Genomic DNA, 25,641 nt, shown 5'->3' with positions numbered 1-25,641 from the left:
TCCCATAACGCTGGGATCACGCCCTGAGCCGAAGGCAGACGCTTAACCGCTATGCCACCCAGGCGCCCCTAGATATCACCATTAAACATGGTTAAACAGCATTTTCAAAATTATGCATGTTTTACGTGACATTGTTCCTTTACTCGGCTCCTCCTAGCATCACTGGGCTGCTTTCTTATAAGCCTCTACTGGCATCTTAAAATCCTGCTTGACTTGGTTTCAGGAGTCAGGCTTCTAAGCACAGCTTTGGCTCTTTTCATAGTAGATGATTCCATACTGTTTGAATTTTTGCAATAAGTGTATATTACTTTTGTTACAAAGAGGATTATTTAAAAAAAAAAGCAAATACATAAAAATAAGGAGAAGAAAGGAAACAAACTTCACAAAAGCTTGTCGAGGAGGAGGGGTTGAGTTACTTGTTCCTTCTTTTCCCTTGCTCAAGAAATGCTCACTGAGTGTATTCATGGCCTAGTGGTTATTTTTAAAGTTCCATTTCATCATAAGTTGAGATTTGTGCACCTCTGTAAAAAAGTAGAAAATTATTATCAAAAGTCAATTGTTCTGAAAATACAGGACTCCGCATTTACATGTTAAGAAACAACCAAGAGCGATCGTTGGAAATAGCTGGGAGGTGATGGAGTCAGTGGGATGAGACAGGGTCTCTTAAGGGAGATGGTTAACTTCCATCCGGAGAGGAAGAGCAGCACTTTAGAGGTCTTTTCAGTATAATTGTGCCTCCATGTAGCCTTTCTCTTTCCCTCCTTGACGTTACAGAAAAGACAGTGAAATGCTTCTAAAGATATGAAAACCTATGGACTCAGCAGAGCCAGGAAGGAGGGGAGTCCCGGGAATAGTTTTAAAACAGAAGTACCTTTTAGTAATCGCCACGAGAAACTGAAATAGTACTTCCATACCTTTGTGTCAAGATAGAAGAATGAGATCGAAATGTCAGTCACCAAACTAGCCAGACTCCCCAGAGCCCCAAACTCAAGGATTGAAAATGATTAGAAGGCAACAATCAATTCTAGAAATAAGACTGTGGTTACACAGAATCCAAATTGATAAGGATTAAGGTTAAAAAAAGGCATCAAGTTTACCTTAACATCTTTAAAAATTTGCTCTGTGGAAATATATTTAATGTCTTGAATAATATTTAATTTTAGTTTTGTATTTGCATGGCACGCGTACACGACACAAAGAATCATTGTTCTAACCTGGAAGTCAGAACACAGTTGAGTCACTTGGATTGAATTATGGACCACCTAATGATGCCCCACCGTATAAGGAGGTCCCCTAGGGCAGGGGTGACCACTCAGGAACATCTGGAAGATTCTTAAAAATACAAATTCTCGGGCTGCACTCAGACTTGCTCTACCTTAGTTCCTAAGGAATGTGTGTGTGTGTGTGTATGTTTAAGGATTTTATTTATTTCAGAGAGGAAGCACAAGCAGGGTGGAGGGGTCGAGGGAGCTGGGAGCCCAATGTGGGGCTCGATCCCAAGGCATTGAGATCATGACCTGAGCCGAAGGCAGACACTTCACCGACTGAGCCACCCAGGCGTCCCAGGAGTCTGTTTTAATGAACTCTCCTTTTGATTTGCATATATGCTAAAGTTTGACAGTATTGAAACATGAAGGCAAATGTCCACATTTTGGTACTTGTTAATAGGATATTTAATTATCAGGATAGTGACAATATAAGGAAAAGAACAAATATCCAACAAAGAATTTCTCAATTCTATTCAATCTTTACACGTGGTACACACTCTATCTACCACAATCAGAAAATATGCTTCTGCTATAGCCTGGGAAGTGTAATATTAAAAGCAGCATACACAGAATTACTAATTTGACCTAAATTTCAAGGAAATCTTTTGTTTCTTACATTGTTCATTTCTAGATAATACAACAGGCAAATAGGACACAGAATGCTATTAAGAAAAACTAGCTAAACTACATAGTCTGTGCCTTGCTACTTTCCTTAAAAGGAATGAAAATGTTGGCCAGCGTTTACGTTCGTTCTCGTCAGATCTCCTAATTTCTTCTTCAAGGCTTGTCTTTTTCCCGAAGTGGTTCAATGGAAGCTAGGAGTTGCTGAAATGTGGGACGCTTTTCTGGAAGCTAAATAAAAGAAAAACCCAATGGCTTAGTTTACGAAAGTTAGGATTAAAAATAAATTATAGAAGATATGTATACCTCAATCCTAAAGCTAGTGACTTTTTAAGTGTGGAAACACTATGGACATTTCCACTAAAGACAAAACAACTAGAGCCCTAAGAACTGGAAAAGAAACAGTAAAAGTATCTTTATTTGCATAATATATGGTTGTATGCCTGGAAGAACCAGGAGAATGAATGATAGAACCAACCCAAATGATAAGGAATTCAGCAGAACAGCAGTATGCAAAATTAACATATAAAATCAATAGCCTTCGGTATATGCACAAGAACCAGTCAGAAGACACAATGGAAGAGAAAACTCCATTTAGAATAGCAATGACTCCAAAATAAAATACAAACAAAAATGTACCCCCCAAAATGAGCACAACTTTAAACACTCCTGAAAAATACAAATGTAGACTTATGCACATAGAAAAACGTTGCTTGTTCTCGAAGAGGACGAATCAATATCACAGAGATGTCAAATATAAAGACAATATCCTCCAAAAGATGAACAAGTTTGTTTCAAGCTGAACAAATGGATTCTCTAGTTCACAGATTTTTAAAGTATGCAGAAATAGTACCTGAAAGGAATATAACACTGTAGGTTAACTACACTGGAACTAAAATTTAAAAAAATTAAAAAACTCAATTTTCAAAAATGTATGCAAAAATAGCTAGGAAAGGTATAAAAAAAAGGTGAGCAATGAGGGAGTGCTAGCCTACCTAGGAGTAACACATAAAGTCTCTATAATTAGAACAATGCAGAGCTAGCACATGAATAGAGACCAGAGAACGGAAGTGAGAGTCCCCAAATAACCCCAAATACATAAGGAAATTTCCTATGTTAGATATTTCGACACCATTAGATGGTATCTTGTCCGTGGGAATGACATGGTCTTTTAGGAAATGCTGTTGCAGCAAGCACGTAGTCAGTTAGAAAACAAGATCTTTGGATCCATACTTCATAGCATACCTGAAAGCAAACACAAGCCAGATTGGAGATCTAGATGTGAAAGCACGAAGCCGGAGAAGTACTAGAGGAGAACCTGCGTGAAGGCTGTCATAATCAGTCTGGGGAAACCTATCTAACTTTAACTCAGTTTCCAGAAGCAGTAAAAGCAAGTATTAATAGAGTCAACCATAGTTTTTTAAAAATCTTTTGCACGGCAAAAACTACCATAAATCAAATCAAGAGCTAAGTGACAGACTGGGAGAAAATATTTACAACTACCGCAGATAAAATACTGATCTCTTTTCATTTATAAGGGGGTCTTTAAAATCGAGGTGAAGGAAACAAAAACCTGACAGAACAAAGGGAAAAGATACGATGCCATATAATTCTCAGAAAGAGATACCAGTGCCCTTGAAACTAAACCCCAAATGTAATGAAAGAAGTACATATAAAATCTGCACTAAAATGCCGTTTCTCATCTATCATATTGGCAGAAATCCAGAAACTTGACAATGGTCTGTGTCAGTGAGATGGTGGGGAAATAGGCACATTGATGGCGGGACAACACCTGCGGAGTCGGGTTGTATGTTCCCTTTTTCATAAGAAAGGGAAATACTCACACACAAACACGCACATCTATACATGCTTATTTTTCTGCAAAGAAGTATGGTAAAACTAAATTGGAATCTAATGAAAATTGTGAATGTTCTTCTAAAAGTTGTGAAATAGAATATTTTAAAAGTGGGGGACCAAAATGTGCAAAACGGTCACTATATGCAGAACCTCCAACTGGGGATTGTCTCTGTGCAAAACCATAGTGTTGTGGTTAAGAACAGGGACTCTGACATTAGCCAGCCTGCCTCTTACTAGCTGTGTGACCTTGAGCAAGTCACTTAACCTCTCTGGGTCTCTGTTTCCTCTTCTCTTCGTTTTTTGGTCATGATAGTACCAACTTCACAGTGTGTTGCCTAATGAATAAATGGGTTAATATTTATGAAGTTCTTAGAACAGTGCTGGATATAAGTTGTTTGTTAAACAGCACCTACATTGCTTCATTGCTGGTTTTAAATTACAAACACTTGAGGGAAGGGGCCCAGGACCATTGCACCCGCGGTGTAGCAGGTGTTTTTCCTCATAAATGCCTCGGCCCGTGGTGTCCTAGGCAACCGTCCTGGACGCACCTGACGCCCCTTCCAGCTCCCCCACGTGGTGCACTTGCCTCGTGCCAGCAGCTGTACATGATCTGGTAGATGGTGTCCGACGCCAGTTGGGGCCGGTAGAGTCTGTGGCCCTGGGAGACCTTCACAACCACCTGGGAGTTGTCGTACAAGTCATAGGGCTGCTTCCCCAGGCTGAACACTTCCCACATCAGGATTCCTGTGCCACCCGAAGGGCAACCGGCCAACAAAAAGGAAAGAGAGCTGACATCAGAGGGTACAGAGTTTGTTGAACGAGCTTCACACACCAGATCAGGAAGGCTATGGGTCCAGAGTGAGGGATCCCTGGGAAATGAGTCCTAGCAAAAAGGACAGGGCACGGAGGGTGGGATTGTGCCATCACTTCTGGAGGCCAGGGTACCCTTCTCCATGCTCCCGGAGACCCGGGCACCTGCTCTTGCTGGTAAACGGGTCAATGGCAAAGGCAGCCGCCGCGGGAGCTACTTGGGGCCAAGATTCTTGGGCCGCTTCAGAGAGTCAACCCCCCGCTCCAACCCAGAGGAGTGATTGACTGAAGTCCTCAACCTTTCTTTCTCTCAACCTTGGCAATTTCAGTGCACCATCAAATTACCTTCCTGTGGAAATTTCCAGACAAATTCATTGACAAAATTCTTCCTTTTTGCCTTGGTGGTTCCTAATATTTTGTGGGTCAGGTGTCCTTTTGAGAATCTGATAAAAATCATTGGCTCTCTCTTGGGAAAGTGAACACACAGCATTTTTGTGTTCGGCTTCTGGATGTTCACAGTGTCCTGAAGCCCATCGAAGGCCATTGCAGACTCCAGGTTTAAAAACCGGGTTCTGGTTATGGTGGTTGAGGGTGGCATTTGGGTCAGTTAGATGTGGTCTTTTGAGGCTCAGTTCTGCTGCTTGGAGGCTGGGTAAGTTTCTCAGCCCTTCTTGGAGCAGGTTCCCTGTCTACAATACGTGGATATTTGCATATCATAGAGTTGCTGTGAGCATGAACTAGGATAAGACATGCAGAGTGCATAAGGAGCACTGGGACACTTTAAATGCTCTCTAAATGGTGGCCAATGTGCTGTTGTCCTGACCAAACCAGAGAATTTCAACAGTCAGCCAGCTTCAAAGGTTTGGCAAGCCAGAAGTATGTAAGAAGGAAAAAAATTATTCTAGAATCGTAACTGAAGTACTAACTTCAAAATTTCTTTGACTTTAAGGGCTACAGATTTTATGTAAAATATTTACAATATATTTTACAATAAGGCAATATCACAAGTTGCAATGGCTGTATTTTTTTAAAACTCATTTTCTTCTTCTTTTTTTTTTAAGATTTTATTTATTTATTTGGCAGAGAGAGAGAGAGACAGCCAGCAAGAGAGAGATCACAAGCAGGGGGAGTGGGAGCGGAAGAAGCAGGCTCCCAGCAGAGGAGCCTGATATGGGGCTCAATCCCAGAACGCCGGGATCACGCCCTCAGCCGAAGGCAAGACGCTTAATGACTGAGCCACCCAGGCGCCCCTGGCTGTATTTTTTTTCAACAACTTTCTAAAACAACCATCCAAAAGTACACTGCTCCCTTCACAGTTCTGTCTTTGGAAGGCTATCCACTTACCTCAAAAATAATATCATTGCTTCAAACATCTGTGGAGCCCCCTCTTTGAGAATTGCTTTCAGAGGCCCTGGTTCATTTTGAATATTCTCAATGGGGACAAATTACTTAAGAATGGATTTAGTTTTTGGAAATAGCCAGAAAATATCTGGAGCCAACCTCTGGTGCATAGGGTGAGTAATCAAGCTGGGTAATGCCATTTTTGGGTCAAAAACAAACTGTAACTCTTGAGTAAGGATACCGATTTTTAAAAGCATCTTTCATAAGGCATATCAACACAAGGAGAGTGAAACTAATTTTGACAAGTTAATCAGCCCAAAAGGATATCACATATTCACCACAATGCTATCTTTGTGGTTTTTTCTTTTTCTGTGCACATTGGATTATTTTTTAAAAGCGAACGATACTACTTTTACACAAGTAATAGTTACTTTAAAAAGTGTGTCAGGATGGCTGGGTGGCTCAGCTGGTTAAGCGTCTGCCTTCAGCTCAGGTCATGATCCTGGGGTCCTGGGATCGAGCCCCACGTCAGGGCTCCCTCTCCTTCTGCCTGCTGCTCCTCCTACTTGTGCTGTCTCTCTGTCAAATAAGTGAATGGAATCTTTAAAAAAAAAGTCAGATAAAAAAATAAATGGCTAACTAAATTTTCTTTTATTCATGCAGTCTTTTGGATGTCACATAAAAAGTCAAATTATGCTTATGGACCGAGACAGACATGAATTAGGTCTCAGTTGCATTTAATATATCCGTAACTTTATGATAATTTGGATTATTTATCCTGTATCCATCTGACTGTGATTGTAAACTGACATTCCTCATAGTGTACAAAGATACCAGAAAATCTACCAAATCACAACTTAAGAATTGTTTCCATTTTCTAATGACCTTTACTAAATTTCAGTACAGATTTTTAATAAAATAGGGGTCAGCAAACCCTTTCTCTGAAGGCTCACATAGTATTTTTTTTTTTAAGATTTTATTTATTTATTTGACAGAGATAGAGACAGCCAGCGAGAGAGGGAACAGAAGCAGGGGGAGTGGGAGAGGAAGAAGTAGGCTCATAGCGGAGGAGCCTGATGTGGGGCTCGATCCCATAACGCCGGGATCACACCCTGAGCCAAAGGCAGACGCTTAACCGCTGTGCCACCCAGGCGCCCACACATAGTAAGTATTTTAAACTTCGTAGGTCCTAGAGCGTCTCGGGCACCCACCCCATTCTGCTGTTCCAGGACAAAATCAGACACACTACAGAAGCCAATGGGCATGGCTTGTGCCAATAAAGCTTTGTGTACAGAAACAGGCCACCAGATCTGGTCCTGGCCCGAGGTTTGCTGACCCTTGATCTAGGGATGTATTTTAACAAGGACGCTAGTTGAAATTAGTATGGGCTAAAGACAGCACTGAGTCGCGTTTGGGGTTTGCACCGGGCATGCCCAAAGCACTGGTCACTTCCAAAGGGAATGGTGGTCACGGCTGCTTTCACGTCGAAAGTTGATGACCACATCTCAAACCCTTCAACATTTTGGACCTCAAGCAAACTCAGCTCTCATTCTCCATGACTCCGTGGAAGAGCTTTTATCTCCTATGGTTTGGTACAAAGGCGCTAGCAGAATATGCGGCAGACATCCTGACGCTGGCCCGAGCATAGGTCACCATCATCTTCAATCTCTTGCTTATCTCAGGCCGTGCAGGTGATTTCGTAAGGGCTCGGGTCTTTTGCTAAAAATGGATGTTGCTGCCTTCTCTTGCAGTTTCCTGTTGTGGAAGTGAGCTTGCGAAATGGGGCTGGGGCCCGTGGGGCCACATTCTTACCGAACGCCCACACGTCTGACTTGCTGCTGTACTTGAAGTAGTGAAACACCTCTGGGGCTGACCACTTGACCGGAAACTTGGTTCCCACCGAGCTGACATACTGGTCATCAAGAACGTACCTGTGGGGGAAAACATCCACAGAGACCTCAAATCACTTGGCTGTGCAGCACCAGAAGCTTTCTGCTGGCTGCCATCGCCCTGTGGCAGGTTGATTTAGGACACAGAGCCCCATAGTCTCAGGGCAATGCCTCGGTTTTCTGGAACTTTTTTTCCTTTCAATGTGTAGCTTAGCCAAAGGCCACTTATGACTTGTGAGCCTTAAAAAATTATATCTCACTTTGCAGACACCAAAATCGGAATGCAAAATGTTTGGGGAATTATAGAAAAACACGAAAATGTCCAAATAAAATGACTCAATCTCACCCTGAAGATAATTTGTAATTCTACCATGCAAGATACATCTTTGCTTGGACTGCCAATCTTTTGTTCTACAAATAAGGTGCACAAAACTGGGTTTCTGTCGTACTGAGCTTTGCTTTTTCCTTTAACGGCACAGCAAGAACACTTTCCCCATGTGGTTACATTCTCTTCTGCGGCATCATGTTTAATGACTCAATAAGTATTCCCTCTTGTGGATTAACATCGTATGGTTTCACCTTGTAAGTTGCTTCGAATCTGCTGTTACAAACAATGATGAGTGACAATATCCTCTAGAGATACCGAGACCATAAAAATATATATTCAAGGATATGCACTATATAATAATGATAAAAATAGAAGCAATCTCACTGTCTACATGTTGAAGAACAATTAAATATGCTATAGCACATCAATGCAGTAGAACAGTATGCGGCCAATTATCCAACAAGATAGCTCTCTAGTTACCAAAATTTTTAAAAATGCGCATAGAAAATGGATATATGCAAAAGTAGATACATATAATGTAATCCCGTTTTAAAAAATTAATTCCAGTATAGTTAACATACAGTGTTCCATTAGTTTCAGGTGTACACTGTAGTGATTTAACACTTCCATACATTACTCAGTGCTCCTCAAGGTAAGTGTCCTCTCCTTAATCCCCCTCCCCAGTTTTACCATTTTTGTGGGAACAAACAATAAATGTACATATTTGTGTATATGATTGGGTATACTTAGGGATGAGGTATGAAAGGACATCTGTAGAATGTGTTAGCAGTAGTTACTCCTAGTGCTGATAATAAGGTGAAGGGGTAGGGGGTAGATTCTCCTATTTACTTTATATGTTACTGCTATATTTCTTACAATAAGCGTATAGTATTTCTATAACTAATAGAGGGAAACCCCATATATTTGCCTAGAAAAAAGTGAATAAATACTGACTCTTAAGAAAAAAAATGAGGGGTGCGTGCTAGCTCCATCTTGGCTTCGGCTCAGGTCATGATCCCAGGGTCGTGGAATTGAGCCCCACGTCTGGCTCGGGGCTCAGTGGGGAGTCTGCTTGGGATTCTCTCTCCCTTTCCCTCTGCTCCTCCCCCCACTTGCTCTCGCTCTCTCTTTCCAAAATAAATAATCTTCAAAAGAAAAGGAAAAGGAAAATTATGGAAACTGAAATTTTGGATATACTTTATGGGAAAATTTCACACACCAAAAACATATTAGAGATATTTACTATGATTTTAAGTGGCAGAAAAATCTGGTCTTGAAAATCATTCTTTGAAATATTAATATTTATATTAACATATTAATATTTAATATACAAATAGAATAGAAATATTAATAGCAATAATAAATTACACTTTCACAGGATTACATGACACACCTTCCATACCTCCCTCCCCCAGACCCTCTCAGCTCCTCTAGACACCACAAGACACTCAGAAACTACCCTGGCACTGGGTCCTGCTCATGGCTTACACCTTCCTTCAGAGTATCACGATCAAATGAAGTGACAGGCTTCCAAATGGTGGCACCACAGGACTTCATGACCAGCAGGGCCTGGTGCCTGGCCTCCAGGACTCCTTATTCAGAGCAAGACCTTGCGTCTCCCTTTTCCTAAGCTACAAAGAGCTTGACAGTATGTTCCCTGGATGCTGGCGTAACAGCCAATATTCCCACTTTGAGAAAAAGGTGGGGATCCGTTTGCCTGTCCTAGGAGCTTCTCCCCGCCCTGTGAAGCTGTGAGCAGCTCTTTATCTCACATTCAGAGAGCTACACGTCCGGAGTGTGGGCGTACGAGACTCGGTGGATGGTGGTTGGAGCGATGGCAAGTAGCACACTGCTCAAGGGACATCTTGACAATGTGGAGGTGTCCCAGAAGAGGAGTATTTCCCGATAGTGACTTTTGGAGAAGACTTAAAAAACAGATCGTCCTGGGACAACTCCAGCTCAGTCGGAGGAGCACGTGACTCTCGATCGCGGGGTAGTGAGTTTGAGCCTCACGTTGGGTGTAGAGCTTACTCAAGAAATACATAAATCAATTTAAAAAACCCAGATCCTCTTACGGAGTTTCAGGGTTACGTATGCTGAATACAGAGCTAGCCTTAGTCAACTCTTCAGACCTCTTCGGACCTACACTATTCCTCCTGAGAATTACGTGAGTTTATGTTGAACTGACACAACTTTATAGCTGTATTTGGTCTCAGCGTCGACGTCTACTTGCTCTCTGGACGAAGCTGATCATTTTAAGGGCAGGGACTATCCCATTCATATCAGTATCTCCCACAAGGCCTCGGCGCCATGCGGGTACTCAGTAAATGGTTGTGGAAGGGGAAGGTCAACGTGTGCATCCTCGTTTCCCACGTAAAACCGTGAACGCTGGCTCTGAGGCTTCCGTAGTAGGAAGATCCAGAATAAAGAAAATGGAAGACTCTTTTAAACTGCTATCATAAAATAATTTCTCTAAATCATAAAATGCTGATAGAATGCCAGCTAGGAGAATTTCAAAGTCTACTCTCATGCCTTACCTGGTGATACAGAAAATTTAATGACATGACAACAAAAACTTCCCTAGTGTTAATGCTATGCCTATTTGAATGAATTTTAAGTCAATGTTCATTGACTTAAAAAATATCTATATAAAACATAATTACCTTAATAATCTGACTATAACATGTTACATTTGGATATTAATATTTATTTAATATATAATTTATAATTATATAATTTTATATATAATTTATATATAAGTTTATATGTATAAATTTTATATATAATTGTATATGATTTATAATTATATAATATCTATTTTAATGTAATTATATATAGTTAATTATAATATACAATTATATATTGCCTAATTAATATTTAAATATAAATATATTTTTAAATTAATGTTATTCTTTCATGGAATTTGTTTATAAATTAAAAAAATATTTATCAGAGTTTTGAAAGAATGAAAAGGGACTTTGGATACTTTCTGAAGAACAACCCCATCTTCCAGGTGAAGAAATGAGACAAAACATGATTGCTAGGTGGTCAGAGGTGGTGTGGGGAGGGAATCCAGGTTTCAAAACCACCAATTCAGAGCACGTTCCCTGTCACCGCAAGGCCCACCATTCTGCTGGCATTTAGATGTGAATGGAAACCCCCAAATTTCACAGCTTGCCCTTTGGAGCTGGAGCTGGCTTACCTCGTCATTCCAAAGTCAGATACTTTCACGGAGAGATCACTGTCTACCAAACAGTTCCGAGCCGCCTTTGGAGGAAACACAAAATTACCAAGTAGTAAAAGTGGCCAAGAATCTCCCCACATCAGAATCCAAGATTTTCCTTCTCTCTGGCAGAGTTCTCACAAAATCCAAGATCGCCTATCAAAACCCCAAATGCTGAGAAGTTGTCTTTTTTTCCTTTGCAATTCTCAATTTTTCAAAATGAAACTGTGCTCCCATCAGGATTTTCACCCAAGCATCCACCCTTGTCAAACAGCATGAAGGGTATTACACATTAAACACAGAACCGCCGCTCGTCAGCAAGAAGGGAAAAGTTATTTCTAGGGGTCCCTTCTCCACCACTGGCACTTTGAAGGCATAAATGCTGGCCTAGCGCGCATGGCATGTTTGCTGTTCGGCACAAGAAAATCTCTAAAGGTAGATAGCAGTGCTTACCAAACAGAACGCTCCCCACTCCCACCCCGAACCAAAGACACACACAAATTTCATTTCCTTCTGGTTCTTTCTCAGTTACGGTATTCATTGACTGCTTTGGCACTAAGCCCTTCCTGGAGTAAAGGTCAACTAGGATTTCATGCTTGTGAGACACACTAAAATGTCCCAAGTTTTTCCTTTTTATCTGTTTTCCTCCATACCACAACACAGCTACATAAATCGTGATGGCTTCTTCTCTTTCTGTACTGCAAATATTTTATTTTGAAATTGTGGTTTTTATTACAAAAGTGTCATGTGCTTGAGCAAGTCACAAGCGAGCAAAGTACAAGTGGAGATGCCCTCGTTGCCAGCCTTCCCAAGGGCCCCAGCCCTGGAGGCGGGGACTCTGGATCCCTTGCTTGCTCTGAGGGTCCAGGGGCTTTGCTTACCAAGTCCCTGTGTATGAACTGGTGGCTTTCCAAGAAGGCCATGCCTTCACACACATCATAGCACATTTCTAAGAGCTGGGAGGTTTCAAGTCCTTTTCCGTGACTCTTCAGGTAATTAAGCAAGCAGCCGTTGGTAATATATTCAGTCACTATGTATATGGGGTATTTCTTTGAACACACTCCGTAGAATTTCACCAGCTTGGGATGGCTGAGTTTCCTGGAAACAACAGATTTTCAAAGATCAGTACTAAATTTGCACACTCCATTTTCCAGATGTCCTGAACAAGAATCACTCTCAGATTTTTGCTTGTTTTAATTTCCCCCCTCCTACTTGAACAGAGAAAGAGAGGGAAAAGTTGTGGATTTTATTCTGGGAACATCAGCCTTGGAAGGGGGAAAAAAAAAAAGCTGCCTCCTAGTAAATATTAACAACCCCAACAGCAATTCGGCAGTTGTGGGGGCTGTGTTCGCCTGTCCTACAGAGAATCGGCAAAGCGATGGTCTTTTGCCTCAGAAATCGCGTTTAGCCTCCTGGCATCTAGAGAACCTCTGTGACTGATTTGGAGGAAGCCAGCTACACACTAAGGGCAATCGCTTCTATTTTAAAGCATCTCACTTCCTTCTCAAAAAACAATTGTATCAGAATATGAAAGGTGCAGGAAAAATGACAGTAGTTGCCATGTTAGGGAAGTGAGATTAGCCATGATTTTTCTTTCTTTTAAAAAAAAAATCATTTCACATTATTGTTACATTATCTTTCTCTTTTTCTTTTTCTTAAGATTTATTTATTTTAGAGAGAGAGAGCACGCAAGTGGGGGGAAGGGCAGAAGGAGAAGGAGAGAGAAAATCACAAGCAGACTCCCCGCGTGGAGCCCTACACGGGGCTCGATCCCATTATCCTGAGATCACGACCTGAGCTGAAATCACGAGTCCAACGCTTGACCGACTGAGCTACCCAGGCTCCCCATATTATCTTTCAATAATAAATTTAAAAATAGTAACCACCTGACATAGCCCTTCTGGTAGGTCATGACAGATGGACACTCTGCTATTATGGTATTCATCCATTTGTCCATGTAATTGATCAATTTACAGGCTGATTCTTTTCTGATGTGTAAAGTAAATTTATTTTTAAAGTTTTTTAAAAAAATATTTTATTTATTTGACAGAGAGAGAGAGACAGCAAGAGAGGGAACACAAACAGGGGGAGTGGGAGAGGGAGAAGCAGGCTTCTCACTGAGCAGGGAGCCCAACACGGGGCTCAATCTCAGAACGCTGGGATCATGACCTGAGCTGAAGGCAGACACTTAATGACTGACCCACCCAGGTGCCCCTGTAAAGTAAATTTAAAGCTAGCATGCCGATTTTAGAATTTTTTTAATGAGCATTTATTAAATAGTTATTTCTATAGTTGTAATTAAATAGTTATAACTATTTAAATTGTTATTTTCCTTCCTTCTTAGTTTAGGGGCATGCCTTATCAGGTTGCTCAAGGCTATGAGCTCGGTTATGCCTCTTTCAGCTGTTTTAGATAATGGCCTGGAACTCAGCATTGCTCCCGCAGAGGGAAGGCTAGTGGTGGGACAAAGATCCGTCACCCAAAAAAGCTGTCCCTTGAGTAAATTCAGTCACTGTCCAGGGGCCACGTGGTGGGAACACCATGACAACTGACACTGCCCATGTGATAGGCCTCAATATGACCATCAGAGCTGAGCTGTAACATTCTCCCCTTAGGGTCCAGTTTGACCTCCTTCTTTATGACTAGGTGATTTATTAATGACTTTTTATGATTCTGTGTAATTACCAGCCCTCTAATAGCAAAAAAAAATATGTTTTAAAGTTACACCATGACACGGGGTAACACTGTGAGCCTAAGGGAGTTTCTGCTAGATTTTTCTGTCCTGCAGAAGGAGGACATCACGGGTCTCCTCCTCAGTCTTATAACCGTATAATTGCCAAAGGCAGGACAGGCTACATAATTTGCAGGGACTGGTATGAAATGAAAATGCAGGGATCCTTATTTAAGAATTATTAAGAATTTCAAAACGATGTGGCGCCTGGGTGTCTCAGTTGGTCGAGCATCTGACTCTTCATTTTGGCTCAGGTCCTGACCTCAGGGTCATGAGATCGAGCCCCACATCAGGCTCCACGCTCAGCAGGGAGTCTGCTTGAAACTCTCCCTCTCCCTCTGCCCCTCCCCTCCACTCTCTCTCTCTCAAAATAAATAAGTAAATCTTTAAAAAAAAAGAATTTCAAGATGGTGACATCACAGCAATAAAGCAAGTGCAGAGGGCAAAGTGATTGTTCTGACTCTCCTGGTACCTTTGGTCCTCACAAAAGAATGACTAAGGAAATGGACTGGAATGTCTGCCTGGGTTTGCCTCTCTGCTCTGTCACGTTTACTAGCTTGCTGACCTTGGGCCCATTACTTAACATTTCTGTGCTTCCATTTCCTATAAAACACAGATAACAATGGTACATCCCTCCTAGGCTTCTTAGGAGGACTGAATGCATTAATATTTATAAAGTGCTCAGTGTCTATAAATACTATATAAGTGTTTTAAAAAATTTTAGGTGGCATTACTCCACAGCAGGGTAGGATTTGTGATTTCAACTATCTTTGATCAAAATCCTGCTATGGCATTGTTTTTCATATCATGTTGATTAGTTCCCTAAAGGTAGGATGACCAGCTGTCCCAGTTGGCCTGGGATCACAGTGCTAAAGCAGGGAAGTCTCAGGCAAACCTGGATGGTCGGTCACCTTTCAAAGTCTGATTCACCATGCTTACGAGAAGAGGTAGAATCATTAAAATAATTCTTTGTACTTACATAGAAAAGAGGGGACCGGAAGAAGGAGAGAGAGAAAGTGAGTGCACGCGAGTGAGCAGGCTCAGAGAGAGAAAGAACACATCTGCATTGAAGACTGTGTTTGGAGCTAAGGCCTGTTAGGAAGGGTATCTTCATTTATCAGATGAGGAAAGATGTAGGGTGAGAAGGGATTCTGTCAGACTGTATTGAATGTGCCGGGAAGGAAAAGGGTATTGTCCGTAGGGCATTGGTTTTCAGTATTGCCCTACTCCTGGCCACTAGAGGCTCCTGCCCTTGGGCGTGTTCTTTACAGGGTCCCACTCTTTTCCTCAACCCACCATGCACCTCCCCAAAGGGCAAGGACATGTCTGCTTAGAACCCATGCATCCCTTTTTCTTGGTCACCTAGGGGTGCCAGGACCCCGGAATGCCCTGTCCACATAGTCACGAGGCCTCTTCCAGGACCCGGGTGGACCCTTCCTGGGCCAGTCCCCCTAAGAGTGAACCATGCTATCGGTGTGTCAACCCCTAACCAAGATCCTTAGCTGACAGAGAGTTGTTTGTGGGGGACACAGAGGGAGCTGGGATGCATTAAATGCTCTGTATGCACATAAGTACTGAGCTCACTGCAGGACAGAGCAGGGGAGCTGGGCCCAAAGGAGAGGGGTAGAGTTGGTTGGGGAGGCGGGGGATATAGGCCAGAGGCTGGTTTTTCTAAAGAGTCTTGAGAATTCTAAACTTGAGTATGGCCTCTTAGGTTGTTACAGAGGTATACTTCTCAAAGTAGGAGCATAGAAATGATTTTATTTAACAGGGTGTCAGCTTGATTTATAACTTCTAAGTATACCTATGATATGTGGGCTCTTGTTCTAGGCCTTGCAAATGTTAGGGACAGACCAGTCTATATATATATAGCATGAACGTCCTGCCATCGTAAGGGCCAAACTGCCACTGCTCAGAAGAAACTTACATCATGGTCTGGGCCTCCTGGAAGAATTCATCTTCTGACATGGAGCCCTCCTTGATCATCTTAATGGCAACATCATACTGTCCCTTCCACTTGCCCAGATGGACCACTCCAAACTGACCGCTTCCCAGCTCCTTCAGGAGGGTAAGCTCTTCTCTTTTCAGTTCCCATATTCCTAATAAGGCAAGACAGAAACTCTTTAGGATGCGAATAGAAGGCTTTGGGGCTGACAGCTTCCCAAGTGATTTCTTCAATGAGTGTCATATTGACAATATGAAGAACAGCAAGACTTTTTATTTTAAGCTGATCACTTAAAAATCCCTCGTGATGTGGTCTTATGACCTATTTGACCACATGATAATGCCCCCAGGACAATATTGTTCTTGGAGCAGCTGTAGTTCCTGACAAAAGTCTTAGAACATTCTGTCATGGAAACGCCTGGTGTCAAGACATGCTCAATGCTCTTAGCTTGGTAAAAAAATCATTAGCATTTTCTTATAAAGCAAACTAAACTGTGATCTGGGTGGATGTCATGATCCTAAATACATGAGCAGGCACAGAAGCAGGAAGAAGGAAAGGACAGGCAATGGGGTTCTAGAGGCTGATGACTGGATCTAGTAAGAGGACAGATTTGACAGTCTTTCTGGTAAGGCTGAGGAGATTATAGAGTTAAGTCAGGAGGACAGAAAAGGTTTTTGGTTTTTTTCTTAAGAAAATGAACAAACATGTTATTGCTGAAGCCCTCCCAGACACAATCTGAATAAGGACCTCCCTCCGGTCTTCCTTCTTTTTTTTTTTTTTAAGTAAATATATACATATAATTTTTTAACCAGAAATGGTGGGAAATGGAGTTTAAGCCCAGGTGTGCATCCGTACCACTTCCCAAGGACACGGAGACAGGAACCTTGTTGGCCTTGGTCGACACAGGGTGGCGGAGTCGTGTGATCATGCCTGCAATGGAATCAGCACCATATCATCACATCACAGAACACCACATGGCATCACACCGGGTCACACCTCTGCTTGTGCTCTTTCCAGAGTAGCCGGAAAAGCACAGAGCTCAGGCTGTCGTGACGGAGACAGGAGATCCATCCTGACCCCATTCATCCTGTAGCTGTAATTGATTTGCTTGACTTGACTAACGAGCTCAATGTAAAGCAAAAAGCAAAAGAGTAGAACAGCTTTATGTGATTTTTAAAAATCCGATGAAATTAGTTGTTCGATGGAATCTTTCATTTGTTCTATCTTTTTATAGTCCTGTATTTAAATACACATACACACAGCACATACATCTGGTTAAAAAAAAAAACCACCCAAACAGTACAGAAGGGCACAAAATAAAAAGCAAACCACTCGATTTTTAAAAATTTGATATTTTCCAAGTCCTGGGAACTGTCACACATGTCCTTTTTCTCTCCTTCCTTTTTCTATATATTTCTTTACTTTTTATATGAGTGGTCTCCAAATGTTTTAAATCCCAAATCTTTAATCAGAAAAAAAAAATTAGTTCCCTCCTCCGAAATGCATGCGTACGATGGCTGCTGTCTTGATACCTTATGTGAATCATAAAATACACTCGCAGTAGAAAACTAAAGGAGATTTTGAGGAAAATCTAAAGAAAGATTTTAATGTTTTCTTCCTATACTCTGTGGAGTTTCTCAGGCATCCTCTGGAGTGGAATCATTCTACTTGGAGATGTTTGTTTATACAGCTCCTTTTGAGGGTACTTTTGAAGTGCTAGAGGTCAAAAAAATACAATTGAGGAAATTAGGACAAAGGAAAAACACAAGTAGGGACCAAAATCAAAGCCAGGAGTAAGGCTAGCTCCCCTGTGTGCATGTAATCAGGTCAGACGGACTTGCACAGATTTGATGCTGAGCCCACAGCTCATGTTTACTTACTGTGGGAAATCCGGCCACTCACTGCCCATAAGCGGCACTCATCTAGAAAAGGCATTTAGAGGAGATTTTCTTTTTATAATTTTTTTCTAAGCAAATTGAGATGTTATGGCCATATGTAACTTTAAAGGTAAACAGTGTGATGATCTGACACACGTATATACTGTGAAATCATCACCACACCAGGTGAGTTCCCGCTTCCATTAGAAGGGATTTCTATATACGGTTTCATGGGCCAATTAGGCAAAATCTAAAAAGAGTAATAGTACCCAGTGTTGGTGAAGATGAAGGAGATTGCCGTTGGCGGGAGTGCACATCTCTGAGAAGCATTTGAAAATGTCTACGTTTTAAATCTTCTTAACCATTATCTTAGAAATTCCACTTCTAGGGAATTTGGCTACAGAAACACCCACACAGGTGCACAGAGCCACGTGTACTGGCCTGTGCACTGAAACATTGATTGTAATGTGAAATGCTGTATGCAATCCAACCGCTAATTAATACAGGGTTAGGTGAGTGAATTATAATATAATTCTATGTAACTCTTAAATAGACCGTAAGCTATATGTATGTGCATGGAAAGACCCCTAAGACATGCTGAATATGGAAAGCAAGCCAAAAAGTAGTATGCGTGGAATGGTCTCAGCTCTGTAAAAATATAACGCGCATACATACACATATATAATTTAATAGTACTACATAATAAATAAGTGTCGCTATCAGCATAGAAAAAAATTCAGAACAGACACCAACTTGTCCATGGAGGTTCTCTCTCCAACGATAGACATTTCTATAATGTGTGAATTTTGTCATCAACTTATTTCTATGGGCAGAAGAAGATTGCAAATATTTTTATAAAGAGAATCTCTACTTCTAAGTCACTCAGCTTACTCTACTTATTTTTTCTGGCATTTTAGAGCGTATATAATATTATATTCCAGGAAATGTAGGCTAAAAATCACAGCAGGCGTGTGGCTTGAGAGCATTTTTATTCCTATTTTCACAATTCCAGATAACATTAAGAATATTAGGAGGATTGGTAGTATCCAAGGAAATTGATATTTATCAACAAGGACCCATAAAAGAAAAACTGAAATAAATTACCTGCTGAATTGTGTTGATGATAGTGAATAAGCTTTGGAATAGAATCAAAGCAGTAGTTTTCTGCCAGGTACAATTTGTTCTCAGCATTTGTATGTACGTGGTAATGCTTGACAGTTCCCTTTTTATCGCTAGTAAGGAAGAAAGAATGTTAGAATGTTTTTTTTTTTTAAGATTTATTTATTTATTTGGGAGAGACAGTGTGCAGGGGGAAGGGCAGAGGGAGAAGGAGAGAGAGAATTCTCAAGCAGGATCTCCGCTGAATGCCGGGTCTGACATGGGACTCGATCCCAGGACCCTGAGGTCATGACTGAGCCCAAATCAGGAGTTGGATGCTTAACCAACTGAGCCACCCAGGTGCCCCTAGAATGATTTTAATTATCAACTGAAGCTGGATTCAACAATGGTTAAATAATAATTTAGATGCATTCGCAAATTTTGGAGAGGGAAGTCAGAAAGGGTTTCTCAGTCTTGACATCTGATGTTTTTCTAGAGCTATCCATGACAGTTGGCAATTATGGAAGAGGGCTCCTCTCTGAACTCAACATCACCTTTGTGCCCATACAGAATTCATGTACAATAAAATTCCAACTTTCTGCACTGTTCCTCCCTTAGCCAGTCTAAAACTGGAATCTTCCTTTGATGATGGGAGCACTGTAGTCCTTCAAGATCATTATTCTGGACACCAATTCTCTTTTAGGATAATAATGAAGATTAAAATGTGGGAGACAAGGGTGATTAGGCTGTGGGTGTTTCACCCAGAGCATGGATGGGAGGCTCGTTGGGAGAGTGGAGCCTGCAAGATGAAATGGGTGGGGATGTCCTTTAATTCCTCACGTGAACTTGTACCTTTTCCACATAAAACATGTTTTTCTCGTTACTCTATTTGGAAGATAGTGGTGAATTGATGCACATCGATTTGGGCTAATCAGGAATAATATGCCTGTCTTCGAGTTTAGAGTATGGCCTAGCAGTCAAGATCTGGGCTTGGCGTCCACTTCCGCTTGCTAGCTAACCGCATTTGGCGGTTACAAAGATGGGATGCTATTTTCTATCTAGCAGTTCGCACTATGCTTGGCGCATAAGAAACTGTTGATAAATTGTCATCGCTGTAATGCCAGCCTAGTTAAAATTGCAACTATAAAAAGGGAAAGGGGTGTCTTCTTGTTGCAAACGGCTACTTTGTTCTTGGTCTCAGCATGAAATTCATTCAAGCCCGTTGATGATGTTTCATAAAGAAGGCTTCCATAGTCATGAATGCAGATTATTTTCATTTGATTCCTTATCTATTTGCTGTTTTTTTCTACCTGGCCGCCTTCAAAAATAAACCTGGTGTCAAGGATCTTGACTAGGAAGACTTCTGAAACCAGCTTTCGCTGAAACTGCAGGGCCAGAGGGACACAGAGCTCTCAATACTCAGTGAGGCAAATCTTTGCCCCTGGTTCTTCCTGGCTTGGCTTTAGCCAGCATCTAGCTGTACAACCTGGTTCATGAGCTGCACCGGGGATGTGGCTTCCTGCACTGGAAAATGCCAGGTCACTGCTTGGGGCACATCCTAGTCTCTCAGATTGGAGGTAGATACTCCGTAAACAATTTCTCAAAATAAAATAACCTTTTAATCACTCATTATTACCACATACCTATAGGTGCCAAGGGTAGGGTATACAGGGAGGCAGCAGCAAGGCACAGGGTCACGCCATCCAACCAGTAAAAGAACTATTTTTTAGTAGAAATATTTTTTTCAAATGGTCCTAGTCACGATTTGGCCGGATTCCTATCTCAGAACACTGGGGGTCTCAACACAGACACAGGAGTGTGGTTGAAAGAACATGAACTCTGCTGGGAAAGGCCCGACTGCAAGTCGGTCACTGATTAACGTGCTGGGTGTGGCCCCGTGAGCACTGGTGGGACCTCTAACCTCTCATCTGTAAAATGGTGCCAGTAAAAACAGCTTTCCTATTTCCTTCGCGGGCTGATTAGAAGGAACAAAAGAGCTAGCAGCCAATGGGAAAGCGGCTTGTAAAACTCTGGCAGAGGATCATGATGTCAGCGACGGTGACTTGCGGGTGGTGACTGGGGGTGTCCGATGAGCCTGGGTATTGGGGAGGGGAGTGCAGCGCCCAGACTCGCCCCTTCACAATAACAACAACTCTAATAGTAACCGCTATTCGTGCATTAAGCGCTTACTCTGGGCCGGGCGCTATGGTGATCCACCCGTGAATTAACTCATTCATCCATAGCACATAATAGTCACTGCTATTTCTCCTTTTCACATGGGGAAGCTGCGGCACAGAGGTTAAGAAACTTGCTCAGGGTCCTAAAGCCTTGAAATGGAAGTGTTAGGAGTTGGACCCCAAGGTGCAGCTTCAAGCCAGAGCTCTTCACCACACAAAGAGGACAGCACCCCGGAAAGAAGCTATCCGGGGAACCCAGATACACTGATTCAACCTTCTGCTAGCTCTGCCCCTAATGGAGAGACTGATTAAAACCAGACACTGGGGTAGGTTTCTCAGCTCGGCCGGTGGCTCAGGCCAAGAGTGGCCAGGCTCCCTTGCGCTTTTTCTCTCTTTCTAGACTTAGGACCAAGTCAAGGGGAACAACCCAAGATTCCTTTAACACGTGTTTATTTACTGAGGCATGCTGTGCGCTGGGCACTCCACTGCTGCCTGGGCAGAAGAGGCTCCCCCAGAGAACGAGCTCTCAGATTCGGGGCTGGGTGGGCAAGGCAACTATTGAATGGTCACGCTCAACAGAAATCCTTTGATCCAAAATGCCAGAGTTTAAAGATGGTGTCTTATCCCCAAAAGTGACTAAATGGCCAGCGTATTCAAAGGACATACACAAAAGATAAAAGAAAGAAATCCATGTCATACTTACTTCATAGCCTTGCTAAATAAGGACACCGTGTACATTCCCACCTGGCGGGAATTTCTAACCATAAATGCACCTTCTTTTCCCTGGAAAGGAAGGAGTGGAAGGAACAGAAAACATTTTCATTATTTTTGAAAACTATTTTTCCTGGTAGGTGGGAGGGAAATGGATCTTTTCGATTCACTTTAAATGTTATTGACAGCCCAGGTCAGCCAACAACTGGCACAGAGGGGGACCCATGATTCAGCTTTCTCCTTTTCTCAGTTTTGAGAGACCTACCCGGTGTGCTTTGACTCTCCCTCTCCACTTAGTTTTTAACCCTCTCGGATAATTTTCTCTGTTTTGTATTTGTTCAAACCTGATATTTAAATCTTTCAGAAATAACACTTAGAACCACCTATCGCCATAGAATATGATACCTTGGAAGGTATTAGAAAACCAAAGATGCAAAACGAATCATTTGTTAAAGTTCCATGCTCAACTTGTCTTTCTTAATGACTTGCGCTAATTCCAAGCAGATCCAGATTCAGAAAGAGGAGATAATAAGCTATGAATGTGACAACGTGACAAGGTACCGACTTAGGTGGTGACGTGGTCACGTTCTCACTAGTACCCCTCAAAGAAATCCCCGGTGTGTTTTACTAGGGTCGAAATGTATCACGACATCAGTTTCGCAGGTGGAAAGAGTTTGCTTCTGTTAATTCCGTGCCAATTTCATAACAAACTCGGGTAGAGGTATTCCCTATTACACTTGCTGGACTCCGGTTTAGGTGCTCCTGAGCAGGGACAGAGTTGAGCTAGGCTGTTACACAGATGGCCCCCAGTCAATCATGTCTCTGTATTCTTGCCCTGTGCAGTCCCCTCCCACACCGGGTCCGGGCTAGGCCACGAGACTGGTTTGGCTATTAGGGTGTTATTAGCAGGCATGACAAAAGCCGAAATTCCGTCAGTGCTGGTGAACGACGGGCCTTGTCCTCAGCTACCCCTGCCTTGGGATCGCCAGGCCGTGAGGGAGCCCACGTCAGCCACACGGAGCAGAACCGTGGCACCCCGTGGACGGAATGGTGAGAACTCCTAAATCTTGTTTCAAACCACCAAATCTGGAAGTGGTGTGTTACCCAGCAGGAGATAATGAAAAACAGAGGAAGTGGCTACATGTGAAGGGCCTGGTGAGCCAGGGGCTGGACAGATGCCTCTCTGACCACTTGCCTGTATAAGTAGTGATCTGGTTTCTATGAGAAGTAAGGGCATTACCTTCTGGGCCCAACGAGAGGGATTCTTAGAGGCTACTTTAAAGACTAGATGGTTTACCTTTTGTCTCAGTAACTGCTCCGATTGTGTCCGGGAGATGTTACCTGCAAACCAGCTACAACGGGAAAGAATTGCGTATATGCGAGTTAATAACTTGTAACCGCGTGACTGATCACTCAACTTTCTACTCTGTACAATGAGGCACCGGCTTCGATCAGGGATTTCCCAACCTGACTGCTCCAGAGAATCCTTCCAGGGGCTTTTCACAACTACAACTCCCCGAGTCTCCGCCACCTAAGCGTGATTCTGGGGTGGAGCCTACATATCTGGTTTCACGTGGGGGGCACTCAAGAACCTCTGGCCTCCTTCGGGCCCATCTGTAAGTTCTATGTGTCACTGTTTTGAGCGAGAGCCAGACAGGAGACCAATGAAAGAATATTCCAGTGGGAAAGTTGGGGTTGCCAAAGATAAAAGTTCCTTTCAACCCTATATTTTCCTTTTAGTTATCTGATAGAAGCGCACTTGATAGCATCTATTTTCAAAGCAATTTTTTAAAAAGATTTTATTTTATTTATTTATTTATTTATTCATGAGAGGGGGAGAAGCAGACTCCCTGCAGAGCGGATAGCCCAATGTAAGACTCGATCCCAGGACCCTGGGATCATGACCTGAGTTGAAGGAGATGCTTAATCGACTGAGCCACCCAGGCGCCCAAAGCAAATGCTTTTCTAACAAATATTTTTTACTTGCAGGATAGCAATAGATAAGTCTCTATGGTTATATTAAGCCGGTAACAGTTACAGCAACCCAAGAAAGAGATGATGTGGGGCAGCCAGGCATGATCTTTAAATATTACCTTTTTCACTAAGTTAGCTAAGTGCATCATGTCTTACTTTCTTTGTAGAGCTCAACAGGCCCCACCCAGAGTTGTTTCTCATGTGAGATCAACAATGTCTGTAGTCTTTTGGCTTTGGCCAGAATGTCATACTAAGGAAATGAACAGGGTGTGAGGTGGGATGGAGCAGGGGTTTGGGGGCTTAAAAGGACCCTCTAGCTAGAGGATAACACCCGAGGAGGAAAGAAGAACCCAAGGGCGAGGATGTATTGGGGGGGGAGTGCCAACTGGTCGGCAGGCCAGTGGAGTGGCAAGAGCCACCAGCCAGCTTGGAGGTCTGGATCCTAGACCTAACTTCCTGGAATTACCCATTTGCAAAATGAGGATGAGGGTTGAGTTTGATGAGCTTAAAAGTCTCTTCTAATTCTACCCTTATAGATACGATATAATTAATACTTGAGGTATGAACTGATCATTTTCTTCTTAGTTAATATTTTAAGCTAATCACAGCTAATCAAAGACTCCTCGGGGGATATGATCCAGGATACATGCCTACGGGAGATAGAAGAAAGAGATGATTGGGAATAAGGACAGAGGCCCGGAGAAGCAAGGTGGGATTGTGAATAAGCACCCCCCCGCCCCATACACACACACATACACACTTGGCTTGTGTCATAGCTTTGCTGAGGTCTGGCTCTGTTTGTTTTTAAAAAAAGATTTCAGCATGTCATTGCCCAAGCAGCAGAGGCTTAAGCCTGGTCCTAAGGTATGATTTTCCATCTAAACTTCGGTGCCTCAGCCTTCAATAGAACAGAGAAGAATTCCTCATGAAGTTCTGCCCACCAAACAAATGCTCCATTGCCACCGATAGAGGAAGAAGCCGGGGGCACCAAGCACAGTGCAAGAGGCTGAGCCCCGGATCACACAGTCCTCTGCTCCTGATTGCCCTTCGGCATCTCTTCGACTTGGAAGCGGACATGTCTCTCCTGAGGTTTCCCCCGTGCACACCTCTCACGCACCATTCGAATTAGAAATGATGGAGTTAAGAGATCATCCATATGGTCAGATCTGGGCTTTCCAAATCAAAGAGGGACTTCCAATTCATCGAAATGCTAAAGACTAACACCCACCATTAGAGGTTCACTCTCATGGTTTAAGTCTTTGTCATCCATCAAAGAGCTATTATCTTTGGATAATTTTGGTGCTGGTGTTTCTCAGTCTTTTATGTCTTAGTTTGCGTTATTCCATCAGAGGCTTTCCTGAGGGTGGATGTTGGGGAAGAAGGTAGGGATCAATGGGAGCTAGAAGGTGGTGAAAAGGCCATGCTGTGGAGGGGCGGGGCCTATGGCACATATTCCCTAATGTGGCGTGAATGCCTAGGGCCACGCTGGGTCAGAGGTAAGACAAAGAGTCGAAACAGTGACGTGTACTTTATAAAACCTCTCGCTGTACCTAGAGCCGATATACCAGTGACCAAACTCATACAAAAACAGAACTGAAAAGATGCACAATCGTGGTGTTCAAGTGAGCTGGCCACCATTTGGAAGCAGGTGTCCGGGAGACGCACTCTGCCCTATCCCTCCCACTTCTCCTTAATGCCAACTTTAAATAAGTTCCGGAGACTTATTTGTCCCTATTTGTAGAAGGATACAGTCTTAGATTTTGGAAAGGACCTTAATGGTCCCCAGGACAA

The 25,641-nt window shown here is 42.6% G+C and overlaps 1 protein-coding gene across 2 annotated transcripts in view; it reads right to left on the bottom strand.

Annotated features, from left to right (window-relative positions):
* Nucleotides 1–1,657: 1,657 nt before the first annotated feature.
* Nucleotides 1,658–25,641, bottom strand: part of BMX (BMX non-receptor tyrosine kinase) — a 48,691-nt gene continuing 24,707 nt past the window's right edge. For both annotated transcript variants that reach the window (XM_034649502.1, XM_034649503.1), the window contains exons 10-19: nucleotides 23,174–23,228; nucleotides 21,869–21,948; nucleotides 18,995–19,122; nucleotides 16,869–16,943; nucleotides 15,996–16,167; nucleotides 12,219–12,435; nucleotides 11,317–11,381; nucleotides 7,710–7,828; nucleotides 4,333–4,490; nucleotides 1,658–2,120 (exon numbers count right to left, since the gene is read on the bottom strand). In XM_034649502.1, coding sequence (XP_034505393.1) covers nucleotides 2,046–2,120; nucleotides 4,333–4,490; nucleotides 7,710–7,828; nucleotides 11,317–11,381; nucleotides 12,219–12,435; nucleotides 15,996–16,167; nucleotides 16,869–16,943; nucleotides 18,995–19,122; nucleotides 21,869–21,948; nucleotides 23,174–23,228 — 1,144 coding nt within the window. In that variant the 3' untranslated portion in view covers nucleotides 1,658–2,045. The remainder of the gene's footprint in view (nucleotides 2,121–4,332; nucleotides 4,491–7,709; nucleotides 7,829–11,316; nucleotides 11,382–12,218; nucleotides 12,436–15,995; nucleotides 16,168–16,868; nucleotides 16,944–18,994; nucleotides 19,123–21,868; nucleotides 21,949–23,173; nucleotides 23,229–25,641) is intronic.

The sequence above is a fragment of the Ailuropoda melanoleuca genome, chromosome X (assembly GCF_002007445.2).
Source record: "Ailuropoda melanoleuca isolate Jingjing chromosome X, ASM200744v2, whole genome shotgun sequence".
Taxonomy (NCBI): Eukaryota; Metazoa; Chordata; class Mammalia; order Carnivora; family Ursidae; genus Ailuropoda; species Ailuropoda melanoleuca.
The sequence above is the reverse complement of the archived record's forward strand: the minus strand, read 5'-3'. Positions and strand labels throughout refer to the sequence as shown.